Source organism: Sorex araneus, chromosome 4 (assembly GCF_027595985.1).
Source record: "Sorex araneus isolate mSorAra2 chromosome 4, mSorAra2.pri, whole genome shotgun sequence".
NCBI lineage: Eukaryota > Metazoa > Chordata > Mammalia > Eulipotyphla > Soricidae > Sorex > Sorex araneus.
In genome coordinates this window covers 43,603,040-43,617,048 of record NC_073305.1, presented here as the reverse complement: position 1 = coordinate 43,617,048, position 14,009 = coordinate 43,603,040, and the positions used below count along the sequence as shown (strand labels likewise).

General features: G+C 59.9%; 1 protein-coding gene across 1 annotated transcript; it reads right to left on the bottom strand.

Moving 5' to 3' along the window:
• Positions 1 to 497: 497 nt before the first annotated feature.
• Positions 498 to 10,055, bottom strand: TMIE (transmembrane inner ear). The gene is made up of 4 exons (XM_004614590.2): positions 9,767 to 10,055; positions 6,000 to 6,117; positions 2,751 to 2,900; positions 498 to 2,476 (listed from the first exon to the last, which is right to left on the bottom strand). Exons 1-4 carry the CDS (start codon positions 9,857 to 9,859, stop codon positions 2,373 to 2,375), a joined length of 465 nt encoding a protein of 154 aa, XP_004614647.1. The 5' UTR covers positions 9,860 to 10,055; the 3' UTR covers positions 498 to 2,372.
• Between the last annotated feature and the right edge of the window lie 3,954 nt (positions 10,056 to 14,009).

Here is a 14,009-nt window from a genome sequence, read left to right as displayed (position 1 = left end):
GGGAGATGTTTGCAGTGTCTGAACTGGGCCGTGTCTCCTCTGGCCTCCCTGTCCCTTCCGCCCCACCCTGCCCCATGGGAGCACTGTAGTGACTGTAGGCTATTCTGTGGATGTGTCGGGAACATGGTGGGATGTGCGAGCAGGGTCTCAACCCTCCAGGGGGGCAGAGTCCTGCGTCTTCCTAAGTCTCTGATCCACTCCGGGTCCAAAACAGCTTCAGTGTTGGGGGTGCTGTTTGCCCTGTCCAGAGCCTGCTCCTGCACCCTCTGCTGCCCCTCTGGTGTGCTTGGACCCTGACCTGTGTACTAGAGTCTCTGGGTGTGCCTGTCCTTGCCAGGACCCCTGGGTGCTCTGGCCGCGGCTCCCACAGCTCCCTCACCCCAGGCGGTACCCAGTGAATCATGCCTCTTTCCCGTACCCTCTCATACCTGGGCCTGTGGAGCGGAAATGAGTCGGTCAGAGGCAGAGCAGGGAACAGGGGTGTTCCAGGAAGTTTATTTTGTAAAGCGCGAACCCCTGGATCTGCCTTTGCAAGGGCCATGGCCCTAGGGGAAGATGGAAGGACCGTGATGGGACAGTTCTGAGGCCAGATGATAGGTCTAGAATGTTCCAGCGAGGCTGACCCTGGACCAGCCAGGATGCGGCGGGAGGTGAAGGTGAGGGGATGGTGCTGTGTCTGGGCTGGGACCCGAGCGCGTCCTTTGGGGGATACTCTAGAGGGCCAGGCTCTCCTTGACTTTGGCCAGTGACCAGAGGGATTTGCCCAAAGTGCTGAAGACATGAGTGTGGGCCCTCTAGCGCTGAGCCAGGCACAGACAGCATTGGCATGGGACAGTGCCCGCACTCGGCAGCCCTCTCTCGGGGGGACAGCTGGCAGGGTGGGGAAGCCTGGACCTGGCAGTGACAAGTGGCTTTAAGTGGCTCCCTCCACCCCGCCAGGGTGTCTCTCCTTTGAATGACAAGCCCAGGGGTTGGGCTCACTGTGCCCATCTTGGGGCCGAGTCCTCAGCTCTGTGCTGAAGGTCGGGGCCTGGTCCCCACTCCTTGGACCAGAACGACCTTCAAGAAGCAGAGGAACGAGAAGCCTAGGATGGGTCTCTGGGACCAGGTGCCCAGCACTGGGCTGAGGCCACTGAAGGCCAATGAAGAGTCTTGGGGGGAGGTGGGGAGGTGGAGTGGCCACTCCTTCCCTGGTCCTCAGCCCTCCCCACCGCTGGCCGCAGCTGCTTGGCCACTGGCTTGCTTTCCAACTCATCCCCACTCCGACTGGGAGGACAAGCCCAAGAGGAACTCAGCCGGGTTGGTGCCACCGGGCACCAATGGCTGTTAGGAAAACCCTGGGGATGCCTCCTGTCTCTGGTGCAGGCCTGAGAGGCCCTCAGCTTTGCTGACATGCCACACCAGGGCAGTGCCACCATGTCAGCAGCCCCTGGATGGGAGCCCCGGGACCCATCCCGGGAGCCCCGAGCATCTCCCCTGCCCCAGGACCCCGCCTCAGGGGTCTGTGTGTGTGCTGCCCCCGACCCTGGCAGAAGACGGTTGCCGGTGCTGGGACCGTCTCCAGAGGAAGGCTGGTTGCTGCCTCTCCTGCTTCGAGCCCCCCTGCTGATCCCCTAGGGTCCAGGTACTCCCCACCACAGCCCCGTGTGCCTCTGGAGGTCCAAGAAGGGGCCCAGGTCCCAATTTCCTTTTTTTCTCCCTCTGGCCTGCTGGCCTCAGCCCTCGGCACCCCGAGCCTCCCTCCCTACCCGACTCTAGCCTCCAGCCCGGAGGCCTCTGCGGAGTCTCCCTGCAGGCCCAGCTCCAAATCCATCTCCCAAACTAATGCTCTGCATTGCCTGGAACTGGTTCTGCTGGGCCGTGGGGCCTCCTGCCTAGGGGGTCTCTTTTGCACACATTGCTGGATCTGTGCCAGGCTCAGTTGGCCACGTCCGAGCAGCCCCTGCTACCCCCTCCACAGTGCCCAGTGCCTCTCTCCCCGTCATGGCCCGCCCCCGTCCCCGCCAGGACGAGCCTCGCCCTGTGCCCCTCTAGAGCTAAGGCTGTTCCTCGAAGAAAGGTGGGGCAGAGGCAGGTCTGGGTGGGCAGGGGTATGCTGGCAGGCCACAGAGGGACAGTGGCCAGGGGCCAGCCTTGCTGGGTGGCCACGAGGACGGGGGGAAAGGAGGGGCATCTAGGCTGGGAGGTAGGACTCGGGATGCAGCAGTCTTGTCTCTGACGTGACCGTGGGCCTCACTCCCCCTCGAGCAGGAAGAGGGTGTAGCACCACCTCTGTTGTGATCCAGGGTCCAGCTTGGAACCAAAGGTGCCTGGACTGTGGTCAGGACGTGTCCAGGGCCTGCCAGCCCGATGCCGCCTCCAGGAAGCTCTCCTCACTTCTCTCCTTTCTTCTTCTTGGCCTCGTTTTTCTCATCCTCCTCCACCTTGATGGCCACTGTGTCCACACTGTCCTTCTTCTTCTTCTTCTTCTTGTCCTCTGCAGGGGAGGGGGAGGGAGAGGAAAGAGGCCATTTGAGGTGCCACCCCACGCCTGAGGCAAACGCTAGGACTTCCCACAGCCAGCCCAGCCTCAGGCTTCCCTGGGTCCTCCTTCCCCACATCCTCCTTCCATGTGCTTCCCCCCCCACCCAACACACTCACAGAGAGAGAGAGAGAGAGAGAGAGAGAGAGAGAGAACAGTGCCTGGTCTTCTGGCCTCACTCGGGCCAATTTCTGGGGCTCTGGTCCCAGGGCCCCTCAGGGCCCCTCACCTCCGGGGATCTCTGTCAGCTCATTGAGGGGCGGCACCGTCTCTAGCTTGTCCGTGTACATCTTGGCTGCCTTTCGCTGCAGGTACCGGGCTTCGATCTCCTTGCGGGTCCGTGGCACGCGGCAGTTGAAGACACAGCACAGAGTGATGACTGTGGGGAGTGCAGAGCAGGCTGGGTCAGGGCTGCCCCTCAGACACGCACCCTGCCTCCCCGGGGAGCCCAACCGCCAGCCTCCCTCCGGCAACCTCAGTGTGTGTGTGAGGGCCAGGAGGCCTGGGTTCGGGGGTTTCCAGAGCGGGGCTGGCTCAGAGGCGTGTAGTGCCCAGCCCTGAGGTGGCGCTGGGTTAAGGGCTGTTGTGAACGCCTTAATCGGTTCTGAACAAGAGCTGTCCTCTGTCCACTTGGCGCTGGCCCTGTTAGTGCTGTGCCTGGCCTGGCCCCGAGGGTGTCCCTGGCTGGGCTGAGAGATCCCAGAGGACAGCGGCCAAGTGCCAAGGGCTGGGCCAGACTCAGTTGCAGCTCTCTGGGGCTGTCCTGTGCTTCGGGCCCTAGTGACTCCTTAGTCGCCACCTCAAGGCTCCCCAAAGGACCCAGACTGGGGAGCACCTGTCTCGGTCCCCCTGAGGACAAGCTGAGCTCTTCCAGGCAGGACGGGGGCTGAGAGGCCCCAGCCTGGCCCAGGGGCATTCACCTCATATGGTTTTAGCAGGAGAGGCTTTCTGGCGGGAGCAGCTGTGTCCACACAAGCCGGGCTGCAGCATGAAGCTGGCCTGTCCAGTGAGGGGCAAGGCTGGGCTGGAATGTCAGGACCTGGCTGGACTGGGTTTTATTTTCCTAAGCCCCCACCCCATCACCCAGTCTGACCACCTGGGCTCCAGCCCGCATGGAGGGGACAGAGCTGCTCCGTATTATGAATCAGATGACCAGACGTGACTTCCTGACTAGCTCCTGGGGCATGAGTGACAGGCAGGACAAGCCAGACTCTTTTTTTTTTTTTTTTGCTCTTTGGGTCACACACAGAGATACTCAAGGGTCTTCCTGGCTCTGCACTCAGGAATTACTCCTCATGGTGCTCAGGAGACCCTATGGGATGCGAAAGATCGAACTGGGTTGGCCGTGTGCAAGGCAAGTACCTTACCCACTGTACCATCATTCCAGCGCAGGTTTGGGTCATTTCCTCCAAGCCCTCTTGGGCTCCCTGGCAAGGCTGGTGCCAGGCCCCTGGGGTAGGGCTGGTGAGCTTCCCAGACTGGTGAGCTCCCCAGTCCTGTCCCCGCCAGCCGAGGCCTGGCTGCTTCTCTCAACAGAGAGAAACGAATTGCTTTTGATTGAACTCCAGAACCAGGTGGAGCTTGGGATAGAGCCCCTGAATTGGAGGGGACCCCTGTCCCCACCCTACCCCATGTCGTTCTTCTTCACAAAGTTTGGAGGTGATGCTTCACGGGAGGCCGGAGTCAGCACCTGCCTGCCCAGGACCTGTGCAGCCCGCTGCTCACAGACCTGGCACGAGCCCTCCCGGGGAGGGGGGCGGGCACAGGAGGTGGTCTGCGTGGGGCAGTCTGGGCGCTGCTGGGTGTGAGCTGCTGTTTCCTGAGTGTCCAGGTACTGCCACCATCCGGGGCTGAGGAGAGCCAGGGAGCGGCTGTTGCGGGTCTGGCACCACCCGATGGCCACACCTGCTCCCCAGGCCTGACCCCTAGACTATTCTGTAGACCCTTTCAGGGGAGATGCCTCCCCCAACCCTGCCTCTCTGTGCTGGGTTGAGGCAGGTTGCTCAACCTGTGCTCCCTGTAATTACTCCCCTGTCTGCACACCTGGGCTGGGCTGAATGTGTGTATGAGTGTATGAGTGTGTGTGTGTGAGTGTGTGTGAATGTGTGTGTATATGTGTGTGTGCTTGTGTGTGCATGTGATGTGAGTGTGTGCATATGTGTGTATATGTTTGTGCATGCATGTGTATGAGTGTGTATGTGGGTATACATGTTTGAGTGTGTGTGTGTGAGTGTATGCGTGTGTGAGTGTGTGCGTGCATATATGTGAGTTTGTGCATGTGTGTGTGAGTGTGTATACACTTGTGTGTGCATGTCTATGAGTGGGTGTGTATGTGTGCATGCCTGTGTGTGTATATGGTTGTGTGTATGCGTGTCTGTGTGAGTGTGTGTGTGTGCGTGCATGTATGTGGGGCCTCGGCCCAGGCTCAGCCTGGCTGACACGCAGCCTCTTGCCCAGCCGTGAGGACATGGTGGCAGTGGTGTGATGTTTTCCTGCGGAAAGGACACTTCTGATGCCAGGAGACACACATGCAAATCAGATGGCCTTGTCCCCAGGGAGCCCCCACATCTGCTTGGCCCCGGGTTCTTGGTCCTCCCCTCTGAGAGCTCATCCTGGAACATCTTGGACCAGGATTGTCACGCTGCTTTAGCCCACTCCCCACCTACAAAAGGGCTACCTGAAACCCCTTCCTGCCCCGCCCCATCCTCCTACTCTCCTCAGCTCCCCTCTGAAGTCCTCGCAGGCAGAATGGGGTTCCTTTCCCTTTACCCACGCCCCCCAGGATACACACAAGCCCCTCTGGACTCAGGAAGCTCCATCAGACTGGTGGGTGCTTAGGCTCTCAGCCAGCCTGTCTCAGCCCCCCTGCCCCACCTCCAGACCCCCACTCTGGAAGCCAGGAGAAAGGGTGCACATTAAGCTCATTTCTATTTCAACTTTGTGTCAAGCAACTCCCAGTCCCAAGAGAGGAGGGGTCGCCTGCTTTTAATTGAGGTGGGTGTGAGTCATTCCGGAAAAAACGGTATTTGACAAGGCCGGGTTGTAGCCACATCTGCTGGGCATCTGGGAGCCTCCCGGCTGAGCGGTGGCCAAGGGTGGCCTTGCTGGGGCCCCAGGGTGTGGGTGCTTTAAGCTGGCCAGACTGCAGGAAAAGCATCGGGAGGCCAGAGATAGGGAGAAATGACACGTCCTCGTCCCGGTTCAGTGGTCCCCTGTAATTACCATAATTGCTGTGTGGCTGCGTCCCTGGTCGGCAGAATACTTCAGGTCACCGCCGGCCCGTCAGCCCTCCACAGGGACTCTGTGTGGATCAGGAGGTGCCAGAAACCACAGTGGGCCTCCTGCAGGCGCCTGGCCTGCTTGCACTGCCCGGAATTTGCCGTTCCGAGCCCCTGGGGGTAGTGCTGGGGGCAGGGGTGGGGAGGGCGAGGGGGGCTCCCACTGCAGCGTGGCAGGGAGGCAGGGAGCAGCTACTCACTGATGGACAACACGAAGAGCGAGAAGATGCCCACCACGTGCCACAGACGCATGTCCCAGAATACCACCGTCTCCTTGGTCAGCGGGGGTGGCTTGGGCTTTGGCGGTGCCGTGCTGGGCTGCAAATCAGGAGAGAGGGAGTGAGCCTGGGCTGGACAGGGCAGAGAGAGGCCCGGGTCCCAGCACAGACTCAGCTCCAGGAGTTGAGAGCTCCGAGAATCAAGACTGCCTAGGATGGTCACGCCCTGCCCTGGACCTGGGGAGGGTCACCATGCAGAACATAAGAGGGCCAGAGCGTTAGTTCAGCCCGGGTTCGATCCCCAGCACCCCATAGGGTCCCCCAAGTCCCGCCAGGAGTGACCCCTGAGTGCAGAGCCAGGAGTAAGCCCTGAGCACGGCTGGGTGTGGCCTCACAAGAGAAACAAAAACAAAAACAAGAAGAACATGAGATGAGAACAGAGCGCCAGCGCCCCAGAGCCAGGGCCATGGAGGGTGACGACGGTGATGCTCGGGAAAGAGCCTGGAAGGGAACCGGCAGTGGAACATCCCGCTGAGGTCCCTGCCCTGGGGCAGCTTCTCCTCCAGCTTCAGACCCCCCTCAGGCACTGCGGTCTCTGCACCAAGGCTGGAGATGCCACCAGGCCTCGGGTGGGGTGGACTGTGAAGCTGGAGTCGGGACTGAAGTCGCCTGGCCCGGATCCCAACCAGGTGGGCTCAACAGTTGCTTGTCCACCGGCACCACCTCCCCTGACCAGCCATTAGCCAGTAGGAAAGATAACTGAGGGTCTGCAGGGCCACAGTGACATCTGGAGGCCAAACTCTGGAAGCGCAGCCGGAGCCCCATCGCCTCCCACTTCCCGGTAGGACCCTAACCTTGGTCTGGAATGGAAGGGACACAAGTTGACCTGGGCAGGGGCCACTGTACAGCCGGAAGGGTGTTTGCCAACTCATATTCGATCTTCAGCATCCCATATCATTCCCTGAGGACTGCCACGAGTGATTCCTGAGCCAGGAGTAACTCCTGAGCATCACTGAGTGGGTGTGGCCCCAAATCCCCCCTCCCCCCTCAATGCTAGTTGGGGGTCTAGGAGCATGGCCCTGCCATGGGGGACTGCAGAGATACAGTCCCTCACCCCCAGGGCTTTGACCTAGTCCTGCCCTAACGTGTGGGGCCCTGAGATATGAGGTCCGCGGGGCATTGAGGTGCAGGGGCAGCTCTTAGTCCTCAGAGGGTCAGAGGCGCACGAGCAGGGAACTGTCCCAACAGTCCTAACCAGCATGCAGAGTCCTGCTGGTTCTCTGGGAAGCAAAGGTGAGCACAGCTCACCCCTCCAGGGCCAGCTACTCGCTCGTGTGTGAGAGCAGGGTGAAGCCTTAGGCACTAGTGCAGGGGTCAGGGCACACATGGGATCAACGTACACACGGGAGTTAGGGCACACACGGGGTCAGAACACACATGGGGTCTGGGCACACATGGGGGTCAGGGCAAACACGGGGGGATTAGAGTATACATGAGGGTTAGGGCACACATGAGGGGTCAGGGCACACATGAGGGTCATTGTACACAAGAGGGTTAGGGCACACATAAGGAGTCATCATATACACGGGTGTCAGGGTACACATGAGGGGTCAGGGCACACATGAGGGGTCAGGGCACACCTGGGGGTCAGGGTACACATGGGGGCAGAGCACACATGAGGAGTCAGGGCACACATGAGGGTCATTGTACACATGGGGGTCAGGGTACACATGGGGGTCATCACACATGAGGGGTTAGGGCACACACGAGGGTTGGGGCACACGTGGGAGTCAGGGCACATATGATGGATCAGAGCACACACAGGGGTTAGGGTACACATGGGGGCAGAGCACACATGAGGAGTCAGGGCACACACGGGGGTCAGGGTACAGGGGTCAGGGCACACATGAGCGGTCAGGGCACACATGAGGGTTGGCGCATTCATGAGGAACAGGGCACACATGGTAAGGGCAGACATAGGGGTCAGGGCATACATGGGAGTCAGGCAGACACGGGTTGGGGCATACATAAGGTAAAGGGCACAGATGGGTCAGGTCAGCTTGATGAGGGAGTGAGCTTGTGGCTGGTGGAGGGGACTGAGGGTGTGCTTGGATGAGCCCCCAGTCGGCAGCTTGGGGGCCAGGACCTGGGCAGTGGTGGGGTTCCCTGACTCTCGGGTTCAGCCTGCTGGCCCAGCCGGGGCCTTACTCCACAGCAGAGAGCCGGGCAATGTGAACTCACACCCCACGTCTGTGTTCCCACCTTCACTGAGGTGACTAGGGGGCTTCAGGGTCTGGAGCAGACAGTGACAGGGAACGACCCAGCTTCTCAGGGTGGGGGCCCTGGAGTCACTAACCTGAGGAGTAGACCCTGCCTGAGGGGCTGTGGGGGTCTGCCCTGGCCTCCAGCTCTGCCCTCTGCGGAGCCCCTGGGCTTGGCCAGGGCCTTGCTCGGCTGCTGGCTACACTCCTCATGCAACCCCCTTGCTGCGCTGTGGAGATGCGCTCCTGGGATTTGGGAGAAGAGTTTCTTGGCTCAGAACTGCCTTGGCGGCTCAGTTTCTGTGCCTGGGGGGTGCAGGGACACCCCAAGGTGCCAGCCTGGCTCCCCTTACAGGGACACTGGAGCTGACATCTGACTCCCGCCCAGTGGCTGGGCCCATGCCCGGGGCAGCAGCAGGCCCTGGCCTAGCACAGGCTCTGGGCCTCGGACCCCACGCGAATGGCTCTGTCCTCCCTCTTCCCTTGCCCGCTGTGCTCCCTGCCTGGAGCACCGGCCCCGTGAGGGTCCTCGCTGCTCTTGTGTCCGTCCCAGCTCCGGCCCCTTGGCCTCCGTCCCCTCAGTGCCATCTTTCCCCTGCTCCCCGTCCGGAGCCCTGTCTGCTTCCTGGGCCTGCTCCCTCTGGCCTCAGGAACTGAAACCTGGGTCCAGGCTGCCTCTGGCCTTTCCTTCCCGGCCAGTAGGAAGAGGGCGGAGGCCGGGGTGGGTGCCCGTGGTCCCCCTCCGCCCCAACCCTTCCACGGCCCAGACCCCCTCCTGACCGTCCCGAGCTCTCTCTACAGCACCCGGCTTCTCCCAACAGTCCCATCTTCTCGCTGTTCTCCTCCAGGCCCCGGACACAGCCCCACGCCCCTGCTCTGAAACCTTGTCTAGTGCCTCTTCGTTGCACCAGGTTGAAGGAAGACCCTGGGAGAAGGGGTGTGTGGGGGTGGGGGGAGGGAGGGTCTTCCTCCCTGCAGCTCTGCAGCTCCTGAGCTGGGGGTTCTGACCTGCCCGAGGCTTCTCTCCCAGGGCCCAGGGCCCCACCCCAGGTGAGCGCCACACCTGTGTGCTGGGGAGTGCCACCAGTGCCACCCTTCTGCCCAAACCTCTCCCTCGCCCCCACTAGACAGGAGGATTCTGTTTCCTCCAACAGCTCCCGAGGGCGGGTACCAGAGGCCCCCCTCATCAGCTGGGAGTCACAAAGATCCAGGACTAACCCCCCTTGTCCCCCTCCCCCAACACACACCTCTTAGGTTAGAGAGGGTCTGAATGACCCCATGGTGGGCAAGGCGGTGTGCCTGGGCTGCAGGCTCTAAAATCAGGGGGGTCCTCCCCACATCAGAGTCTCTCAAGTCAGGGCTACGCCCTCGCCTCCAACCAGGGATCCCCAGACTCGGAGCTGAGCCTCCTCCCCAGCCTGGAAGCACTTCTTGGGGTTCAACAGCTCCTGACAGCCCCCCACAACCCCCGAGGGCCGCCCCTCTCACCTCCACCAGCTGCCCGACGACCCCCGCGAGGCTCGCCCCCAGGGCGGCGGCGCCCAGCGCCCAGAGGGGCCCGGTGCCCCGGGGCCGGCCCATGTCCGCCCTGCCGCCCGCTGGCCGCTGCTCCCGCTCGCCTGCACGCGCGCCCCAGCGATAAGCGCAGGCTGTGAGCCAGCATCATTTATTCATCATCGTCGGTGTCTGGTTCCTGCCGCTGGCGCAGGGCCCGCCCCCCGGGGGGTGGGGAGCTCAGGCTGCAGACCCCCACGCACCCCCACCCCACCCATCTGGCTCTGCTAGCAGAGGTCCTTGAACAACAGGTCCACCGGCCCTCCCCTGGAAAGGCCTCAGTTTCTCCGTCTGGGCTGCCCCAGGAGGGGCTGGAATCTGCTGATGGAGGAGGCCCTTCCCCTTGGATATTCTGAATCTGAAAACCCAGGTGAGGGAGGGGGAAGAGGACCAGCAGGTTGCCATGGAGATGGGCGCTCAGGGATGTCCTGTGCTGGCTGGGCTGGCTTCCTGCCCAGAGGCAGCTCTGGTCACCCTGGACACCAGAGCTGGGGGGAGGGGGAGTAGGGATCAAATGGTCAGAGCTCACAGCTGCTGTGCTGTGGAACGTTCTGGAAGGAGCAGCATCTATGGCCAGCTCGAATCAGGGTGGGCTCCCCTGGAAGGGCCAGAGGCTGGTTAATCCTGGTGCCCCCTCCCCAGCCTGACCCTTATCTTATGCTGAACCTGGCCCCAGGGTGAGCCGCACAGGCCTGGAACAGAAAGAGGGAGGGCGTGAGGGGCTGTGGGGGCCTGGGAGGATGGTAGGAACAGCAGGGAGGCTGGGCTGGGAAACATCTTCTCCTTCCCCGCTCTCCTTTCTCTCCTTTCCTTGTTAGGAACCCTGGCCCCTGGAGACAGAATACCGGGGACCCTGCTTGCCTTGTCAGCCAGGACATCAGAGTGAGGGGCTTTGGGCCTTAGGAACACGAGAACAGGAGACCAGCAGATAGGCTGGGTTCTTGCCTTGTTCTCACCCGATGAGGGTTCAATCCCATCGCCCCATATGGTCTCTGAGTCTGCCAGGAGCGACCTCTAAGAGCAGAGCCAGGAGTAAGACCTGAACACTGCTGGCTGTACCCCCCAAGTCAAACAAACAAACAAAACAGAACGTTGTGGGCCTCCTGTCTGGAGAAGCCCTGGATGGCAAGGCATGAGGTGGCTGCAACAAGGCTGGGGGCAGGGGGGCGGGCAGTCAAGGAAACGGGAGAGCCTCTGGCCCAGGATGGCCAGCCAGGAGGCCCTCAAGTTCAGGGGAGACGGCCTAGCAGGCTGGAGCACAGACTTTGTATGCAGGAGCCCTGGGGTTGATCCCTAGCACAGTGTGGTCCCCTGAGCATTCAGACTGGGAGTAGTAGCTGTGCTCTTGAGCACTGTGAGGGAGGTGTGACCCCTTCAAGAACAAAATCAAAAGGTGGGTGGCAAATTCTGGAGGCTGGATCGCCCCATTTGCTTTAAGTTTAATCATGACCAGACAAATAGGATTTCCCACAAAGCACAAGTTGTGGTTCTCTGTCCCCAACCTTCTTCATGCTATCATGGGCTCGCCTGGGAAAAGCCACACTGACTAATCCGGAAGCTCAGCCCTGGGACATGAAGTCGAGACACCTTGGCTGCATGAGGGTTGAGGTCAGCGGGTGCCCCTCGGCTCATCAACAGAGACAGCAAGTCTCATTCAGGGCTGGTGTGAGGGCTGCAGGAAGGAACAATTGTGGGCTGCGGGGTACAGGCTGGGCCTCCCTGATGGGGAAGCTAGGCCCGGGAGGGGAGCTTGTCATTGTTTCCTGTGAAGTTCATCATCTTTCCATCCACGAAGTAGGGCAAGCCCAGGGAAGCAATCGGAAAGGGATTATAACCACATATGTCCCCAATGTCCCCCGAGAGGGCTCAGTGCCACATGAGCCTCGCTTTTTTGTAGGCTTTTGAGACAGCACAGCTGAGGTCTCATTGGATACTCCTTTCGGTCACCTTCTCCCCAACACCGGCAGCTTAGGGACGTCTCGCCCCAACACACACACTGTCGAATACGACAAGACACACAGTCTTCAAAGTCCAGCTGCCTTGGAATAAGAGAACAGAACTTTAAACATCGGGTGCCCTGGGCCCCCTCGTGCAGTTTCAGGTTTTGATGACTGCAGAAGCCCAAGGCCACCGATGTGAAGGCTCACTACGGGAAAGTTAAATTGTTTAGATTTCTTCCGTGCTTCTGAAGCTGGCAAAGGGGGAATAGAACAACAACAACAACAAAAAAAAAAATTCAAGCTGTTACTCAAAGTTCACAAAACTAAATTAACCTAAAGAAAACTGAAATCAAATTTCAAAGTTCTTATAAAATTATGGCTTTCTACTATATCACTTCTGAAGTTTATAAAGCTTAAAACTAAGACTTCTGTGGGCTGGAGAGATAGTACAGCAGGTAAGGGGCTTACTTTGCATGCCCCCTGTCATGGGTTCAATCCCCGGCACCCCATATGGTCCCCTGAGCTCCGAGTACAGAGCTAGGAGCGAGCCCTGAGAATTGCTGGGTGTGTCCCCAAAACAATACAAAACCAAACCAGATCCAAAAAACCCAAACCAACCCACCCAGAAAACAGAAACCCCAAAACCCAAACTTCTGGAGCACTGCTGTTTTGGCAGGGGTGAGCTCTCTGGCCTTATTTCCCTCATCTGTGAAATGAGTATAGCTACAGTGAACTGTTTTTCACGAGCTCTCAGTCATGCTCATGGCTAGGAAGGTTATTGTCACTTATGTTCGGTATCAGACTGAAGAAGAACCTCACGATACCTTGCTTATTTGCCTCCCTACTATTGGACGTTTACTTTGGTTCCTTTCTCAAGGTGAGAGGAAAATCCACAAGCTGAAACCTTTCCCATCTTCCAGGGCTTACCTTTCCCTCCCACCTAATCAGGTGGCATTGAGACTCAGACTCTGTCTTTAGCCCCAGTCCAGGGCTCTACCCACGGTCCAGTACTGTTCCTACATCTTATGGGGTCTCCTTGTCCTCTGCACTCCAGTTCCAGTTGGCCCAGCAGATTCGGGGGCACAGACCTCTGAAGCGTGTCTCCTCCATGCATGGTGGCATCAGGGCTGGCCTGCAGAACCCCACTTGTCCCTGTGTGCTATTTTTAGCTCTTGTGGGTTTCCTGTAGGGACTCTGTCTAGTCTCCAGGGCCTCTGGGCTGAAAGTCATGGACAGCGTGCTTGGCAGCATTCAGGGACCTTGTATGATTCTCTCCTGAGACGGAAACCCCAGGACTGAAGGCTCAGCTCTTGGTAAGCCAGGGGTAAGGAGCAACCCCCCTCCCCACCCCCTACCTGTCATAGAGCCAGGAAACTGAAGGGGGGGCGCGGGGGGCTGTTGGGGTGCGTGGGGGGCGGATAGGGGGCAGGAGGCAATCTTGGAGTTTTCCTGGGCTGGGGTGCGGCCGGGCAGCCTAGGCCTGTGTGACACAGCGACTGGGGCTGCTGGGAGCTGGCAGAGTTTGACCTTGCTGGCCCTGGCCCAGGCCCGGAATAGCTGTGGGGCTGGGTGAGACCTGTGTGTAAACACACCAGCCCTGTGTCCCAGGGCCCTAGAGCCTGAAGGAGCGCACGGCACTTGGCTTCTGTGTGTCTCGTGTGAGGGCCATGCTGGGTGTGTTTGTTTACACGGTCATGTATATGGTCTGCACACATGGGCCCACCTATGGAGCCGTTCCCAGAGCTCTGTAATACAGAAGTCTCCAAAATAGACTGTGCAGAGGCCGTGGAGGTGACCACAGAGGGCTGGAGCAAGCACATGTTCTGCATGCTAGAGGCCCAGGTTGATCCCCAGTACCACACGTTCTCCAGAGCTGTGTGCTGGCAATAGCCCCTGAGCACTGCAGGTACGACCTCAAAACAAAGGAAAAGTAGGTTGTGTGGCACACATGTGGCCTTGTATTCCCATAGTGTGTGCAACTGCATAAACATGGGGTGAGGTGGTGGAGGGGGCACATAGCGGTAGTGCTGCAGGGGCAAGGGCAGGTGGACGGAATAGAACCCGCCTTTGGGCACTAGTAGGGGCCAGGGGCTCCACCTGGCCCAAGCCAAGGAGGAGCTAGGAAAGGGCTGGGCAGCAGGTCTTGCCCCACTTGGCAGATAACAGAACTGGGCTTGGCAGTGCCCATGAGGTGACTTAGACAGTGGGACGAGGTGAAGGAGGCCTGGCGCCTGCCC

Bases quoted from the DNA above. Each gene is read 5' to 3' on its own strand.
- TMIE (XM_004614590.2), bottom strand. From the start codon at position 9,859: ATGGGCCGGCCCCGGGGCACCGGGCCCCTCTGGGCGCTGGGCGCCGCC. The intron at 6,118-9,766 runs GTGAGAGGGGCG...CCTGATTTGCAG, and splicing joins TCGTCGGGCAGCTGGTGGAG to CCCAGCACGGCACCGCCAAA. The intron at 2,901-5,999 runs GTGAGTAGCTGC...CACTCCCCACAG, and splicing joins GCTCTTCGTGTTGTCCATCA to TCATCACTCTGTGCTGTGTC.